At 51.1% G+C, this 6,389-nt stretch overlaps 1 protein-coding gene across 1 annotated transcript; it reads left to right on the top strand.

Moving 5' to 3' along the window:
* Positions 1-1,617: 1,617 nt before the first annotated feature.
* LOC132331446 (G-protein coupled receptor 35-like) lies at positions 1,618-3,457 on the top strand. The gene has a single exon (XM_059854865.1). It carries the CDS (start codon positions 1,618-1,620, stop codon positions 2,545-2,547), a length of 930 nt encoding a protein of 309 aa, XP_059710848.1. The 3' UTR covers positions 2,548-3,457.
* The last annotated feature ends 2,932 nt before the right edge of the window (positions 3,458-6,389 follow it).

The following is a 6,389-nucleotide window of genomic DNA, read 5'->3' as shown; positions in this document are numbered from 1 at the left end:
AGTGAAAAGAAACCTGGGCACCAGTGCAGCTGTCAGACTTCTGCCTCGTGCCACAACCAGTGACCATAAGCAGTGACAGTTCCCTGCTGCTACTGTCCAGAGTGCAGAGAGGTTTTCTTCAGGGGACAGGTGCCCCCTACCCTGCAGGGTACAGGCAGTGAGCAGCAAGCCTCTGTTGGGAAAGCCAGGCCTGAGCATACAAGAACTGTGCAGCAGTGTCTGCTATTGCCCAAGACACTCACACATCCCTCCAGAAATTGAGTTGTGTACTTTTTAGTCGCTTCAGGACTGAATTCTGATTTGCAGGCAGTGCCCTCACCCACTGGCCACAGTCTGCATTGCTGGTGGAGGCAAATAACTGCTTAACTAGGAGGAGGTGATGTCCCTTCCCAGCTCTCTGAAAGCTGTGAGATTTCACCAGATCCCTCCCCACTTCGCTCTGTGAAAAACTTACTTTACATTGAAAGTGTTTGTTTGTTTGTTTGTTTTTTAAGTGAATTTAGATGCAATCAGAAGTGACATATTGAGAACCACCGGTTCAGAGAATTCTTCCATGTGCTTGTCACATGAAACCACTTTGCACAGGAAGGGCTCTGCTAAAAGATGATTTTTATCAGCACATGAACTCACACTCTTTACACAACTAATACTCTTGCAAAGCATCTTGCAGCTAGTGTGACAGAGGCTCAACAGCTTCTTCCCACAACATGCATTTCTGAGGGTGGCTGGCTGCCTGTCTGGAGCAGGAGCCATCTAATTCAGCCCTTAACAGCAAGCTCCTTGTTCTGCAGTGGTGTTCCCTCTTCCAGATGTGGCATTGCTTTGCATCTGCAGACTCCTACCGTCTCCTGGAATAAATGGGCTTAAAATCAGGTTAATCCTTCCATCCCCCATTCCCCTCCTGGTGTGGTGGAGAGCAGCATGCCTCACTCTCTCCCTTGAGAGCAGGAATGCACTTGCTTATTCAGCTGTTTTCCTCAGCTTGGAGGAGGAGCTCCAGGTTCACAAGGCAGTGCAAAGGCTCAGAAACCTTCCCAGATAGAGCCAGAGCATGAGGATTTCCGTCAAGTGACATTTGCTATGCACACCCACCCCTTCACCCCCAGTCTGAATCCAAAACCAGTAGAACTGACAGAATAGCTTTCACTCATGGGTTGTGCTGAGCTTTAGTTTTGGTTGCTTCAATCCCTGCCTAGCTCAACACCAAGCTTAGGGTAACTTTACATCATCTGCACAGCCTGGCTTAAGGAATTTGTGTTCACATTGTCACAGGATGTGCCCACTACCTGTGGGGGCTCTTCTGAGTGCCATGTTGCGTCCTGCCCACACACACTTCAAGATCTCCCGATTTAATAAAGGCTGTCTGCCATCTCCTCCTGGAAATGTACCCTGAGACACTCATAAACTGAGTGGACATAAACAAAGCTTGACAAAGGATGCCAAAGGAGGACGCAGGCTGACTGAAAAAGAAAGCTCTGTAAAGCTCAAATTCACATTTTTAACAAAGGCCATAAGTACTCACATGTGCTTTTTTTTTTTACAGCTACTAAGAGGTCTTACCATGTCTTTTCCTATTTCAGGTCTCAGAACATCATACAACATCTGTAGCTCAGGACAATGAATGTGTCCAACAACTGCAGCACCACAGATCTACAACCTCACCCCCATGTTCGCCTCATTGAATTTGCTCTGTACAGCCTCATTTTCTTTTTTGGAGCACTGTTTAATGTCCTTGCCTTCTGGGTGTTCTCCTGCAAGATGAAGAAGTGGACAGAAACCAGGGTGTATGTAATGAATTTAGTCTTTGCAGATTTCTCTGTCATCTGCACCTTGCCTTCCATGGTTTATTTGCTCTGGAATAAGTCAGCCCGAGGGGAGCTCTGCCGGTTTACAGAGACAATGTATTTTATCAACATGTTAGTGAGCATCTACATCATTTCATTCATCTCCATTGATCGATACATTGCCATCAAGCACCCTTTGAAAGCCAGGGCCTTCAGGTCCCCATCAAAGGCTGCCCTCCTCTGCGGGCTCCTGTGGGTGCTGGTCATAGTCAGTGCCACCATCCAGCTTGGGCACAGACACACAGATCTCTGCTTCCAGACCTACACCCTGCCTGCTGCTCTCAGCCTGCTGGCCATTTTCTTTGTTTTCACTCTCCCATTAGCCATCTTGATCTTCTGCTCCACAGAAGTCATCAGGAACCTCAAGAAACATCTGAACACGAATTCACCGGAGGAGAAATCGATCCATAAAGCTGTACACATTATTTATGCAAACCTGATTGTATTTCTGATATGTTTCCTGCCAGCCTGCCTTGGCCTGCTCACCAGGTTCATCATGGAGAGTGTTGGAGTTACCTGTTTCCTGCTCTGTGTCATTAAGAACTTCTCCTCCGTGATGAGGTGCATTGCCACGTCCAACTGCTGCCTCGATAGTGTCTGCTACTACTTTGTCACCAGGGAGTTCCAGGAAGCCTTTCTACAGCCCAAAGCCAGCACTCAACAACCAGAGGCAACCCACCCCTTGCAGATAGAGACATGCTAAAGGAAAAAGTGGAACAAAATCCAGCATCTGCAACATAAAAAAGAAATACAGCTTCAGGGCTATTGGGATAAGTATTGCTCTTTTTCTCTAGCAAGTTCTTAGTTAGGTTTAGAAATTTATACTCTATGTTTCCATTAAACAAATAGGTCACAGAGATATGTGAAAGTGTGTATGTAATCAGTTGTTTTTAATGTGCCTCCATTCCACCCTCCAGCACCTATTTGTTACCGTTACAGCAAGACAGGTGAGCCATGTACCTCTTTTAGTTCCTTCTGCATCTAAAATCTACTGATCCTTCTTGCCAACATGTACAAATATATCTATCATGTTATACTTCACTGTGTATTTCAGGTTGTTTCCATTATTAAACGAATCCAGTTGTCCCAGATTGCAAGGCAAGATGGATTTTATTTGCCATCTGTATGGCAGTTGTCTTCTATTAAGTGAGCAGTTTTCCTTATCTTTTCCACACCCACTCCTCCCTCGAGAGGGGACACCTGCTGATAACAGGCTATTGAATGTCACTGCCTGACTGATAAGAACTACAGCATCCCATTGTGAGATGCTCTGCCCAAAGGGAGGAGCCAAGCATTCCTACCTGGATATAAGCTGGAGATTCTAGAACAGCAACACAGCTTCTCCTCTGGATTTCCCCGAGGAACAGCAGCTGCCTCTTCCACTGGATCTTAGGAGGAAGACTACACCTTTCTACAGGATCCCTGCTCCAGCAGAACCACCCCTGGCATTCCAGGAGGGCTGCAGCCACAATTCCAGTGGGACTGCTGCCAGCCCCCGGACCCACAGGGTGTCAACAGGTTGTGTTCTGACTCTGTTAGTGTTGGTTTAATTTACTGCATTGTTTGTTTTATCCTTTTATTTTCTTCCCCATTAAAGAGCTGTTATTCCTGCTCCCATATTTTTCTCCTGAGAGCCCCTTAATTTAAAATTTATAGCAACTTGGAGAGTTTCAGGGGAGGCTCCTGCCTTCCTTAGCAGGCACCTGTCTTCCCAAACCAAGACACCAGTTCATATTTATCCCATTCCTTTGGCAGCCTGGGCTGGGTGGCTGTTCAGATGGTTCTGGTGTATTACTAAACACATGTCCCTAGGAAACTGCCTAGGCTGTCCTGACCTCCTTCCCCTTCATCTCAGCAGATCAGACGGGTGTGAAGCCACACTTCTGGGATGAAAGCAACACTTGTCCAATGCCATGAGGGCACAAAGTCCAGATTTCAGAGCCGAGCCCTCCTGCCAGGTGCCTCCAGCTGCCCTGCTGAGCCCTGGCCCAAGACAGCTCCTCAGAGCAGCCATCCCTGCAGGGCTGTTCCTCCCACACACTGAAGACCTTTCACTGCTGCCCTGGCACTTGGCACCCTGGCACTGCCCTGCCCTGGTTTGTGCTGCGGCACAAGGCTGACCCCCAGGGCCACCACAGCTCGGGCTCAGAGCAGCCCCACCCCACTGGGTTTCCACAGCCTGCCCACACTGACGCCCCTAACATTTCCATCATGGAAGTGTGTTTTTCCACGAGTCAGCAGCCTAGAAAAGTCAAGGGGACAGAGGAAGTGGATAAATGCTGCCTAGAACTGGGCCTTTTTTCTTTCTGAATGCTAAAAAACCCCCAAAATGGCACTGAGCTCTGCTCAGCAATACTCAGTGTTCCATCAGACAGTGTGGGGGAGTCTTTCCTGCCCACAAACAACACATCTTCCCCTGTGACCTCCACCTGCCCTCAGTCAGCCCACAGCTGATGCCCCATCTGCTGCTGTCACCTTCGAGAGCATGAGCTCCTGTGTTGGGTTTGCAGGGCCTGGTTTTTGGTAGCAGGGGGTCCACAGAGGTGGCTCCTGTGAGAAGCTGCTGGAAGCTTCCACCATGTCTGGCAGAGCCAGTCCCTGATGACTCTGAGGATGGACGTGCTGCTGGCCAAGGCTGGGCCAATGAGAGAGGTTGGAAACACCTCTGTGGTAACAGATTTTAGAAGAAAATCAAAATAGAGGGGGACACAGCTTTTTCTAGCCAGAGAAGAGAAGAAGGTGAGGCTATGTGAAGGAAACAACATGGAGACACCAAGGTCAGTGGAGAAGGAGAGGCAGGAGGTGCTCCAGGGGCCAGAGCTGAGATTCCTCTGCAGGCTGTGGTGAGAGAATGGTGAGACAGCTGTGCCCCTGCAGCCTGTGGGAATCCATGGGGAATGCAGAGATCCACCCACAGCCTCTGGGGATCCATGGGGGGATGCAGAAATCACCCACAGCCTATGGGGATCCACAGGTGATGCAGAGATCCACCCACAGCCCATGGGGATCCAGAGGGATGCAGAGATCCATCCCCAGCCCCTGGGGATCTACAGGTGATGCAGAGATAACCCACAGCCCATGGGAATCCAGGGGGGAATGCAGAGATCCACCCACAGCCCATGAGGATCCACAGGGGATGCAGAGATCCACAGGGGATGCAGAGATCCACCAAAAGCCCCTGGGGATCCAGGGGGATGCAAAGATCACCCACAGGCCCTGGGGATCCACAGGTGATGCAGAGATCACCCACAGCCCCTGGGGATCCAGGGGGGATGCAGAGATCCATGGGGGATGCAGAGATTCCCCCCTCCCCAGCCCATGGGGAAGGTGGCCATGCTGGAGCAGGTGGATGCCTGGAGGAGGCTGTGATCCAGTGGAAGACTCCATGGAGAAGAGGTCGTGCTCCCAGGCTGGAGCAGCCTGTCCTTGGAGGACTGCAGCCCGTGGATGAGTGACCCACACTGCAGCAGTTTTGGGAGGACAATCTCCCATGGGAGGGACTCACATAGCAGGAATTTTGGGAGAAGAGCTGCTCGTGAGAGTGGACCCAACTCTGGAGAAGTTCACAGAGAACTGCCTGTCCCATGGTCTCACAGGGACTCCTCTCCCAGAGCAGCAGAAGGAAATCTCGGTGGTGAACTGACCCAAACCCCCATGCCCTGTCTCCTTGTGCTGTCAGTGGGAAGGAGGCGGGGCTGGGAGAAGAAAAGGTGTTTTAAGGGCTTACTTCTAATTATCCTCCTCTGATTTTGTAATGGGGCAAATGGGGAATGTGGGTAATAAACTCACTTTGGATCTCTAATATGAGCTAGTTTTGCCCTTGGAGTGTTTTCTCCCAGTCCTTATCTCAGCTTAGGAACCCTTTGTTAAATGTTCCATTCCTCTGCCCAGCTGTGGCACGGGAGGGCGAGTGAGCAGCTCTTGTGGGTGCCTGGCGTTTGGCCAGTGTCAAACCATGACAGCTCCAAAGACAAGAATTAATGGGACAAATCCTGAGGGAGTGTCTGGCTCCTGTCAGCTGGCTCACAGATATGGGATTGCAACTGCTCTAGCCAGTGGGCGGCAAAACCCACCCAAATGTCTGTGACACCCCACTGGGCAGCTCCTAACCGTGCCCCCAAATGTCCCAGCCCCTCAGTGCCACGCTGGTGGCAGTGACTGCCATGACCTGGCTTCCCAGCGGTGCTGATGGGCACAGTTACACTCCTGGCTGCTGTGCAGAGGGTGAGCCAGCCCACCGATCTGTCACCGTGCAGGTGACAGCAGCACTCGCTGTCCCCGCGGGCACAGGCACCGACTGTCCCCTCGGAAAGGTCCCTGTCCCGCCCGGGCTCCCTCTGCCACCGCAGCACCGGCTGCCCAGCCTCCCCGGGGAATCTTCTGCTGCCAGACGGGCAGTTTGCAACCATTACGGGTTTTATCTCAGAAATTGTTTTCCCACGACTGGAAAGATGAAATTTTAATTGCCGGGCTGCGTGAGGCGAGGCGGGGATGGGCGGGAGGACCGCCGGCGCAGCTCTGAGCTGCCGGCAGCGGGACAACAGA

Source organism: Haemorhous mexicanus, chromosome 10 (genome assembly GCF_027477595.1).
Source record: "Haemorhous mexicanus isolate bHaeMex1 chromosome 10, bHaeMex1.pri, whole genome shotgun sequence".
Lineage (NCBI taxonomy): Eukaryota > Metazoa > Chordata > Aves > Passeriformes > Fringillidae > Haemorhous > Haemorhous mexicanus.
The sequence above is the reverse complement of the archived record's forward strand: the minus strand, read 5'-3'. Positions and strand labels throughout refer to the sequence as shown.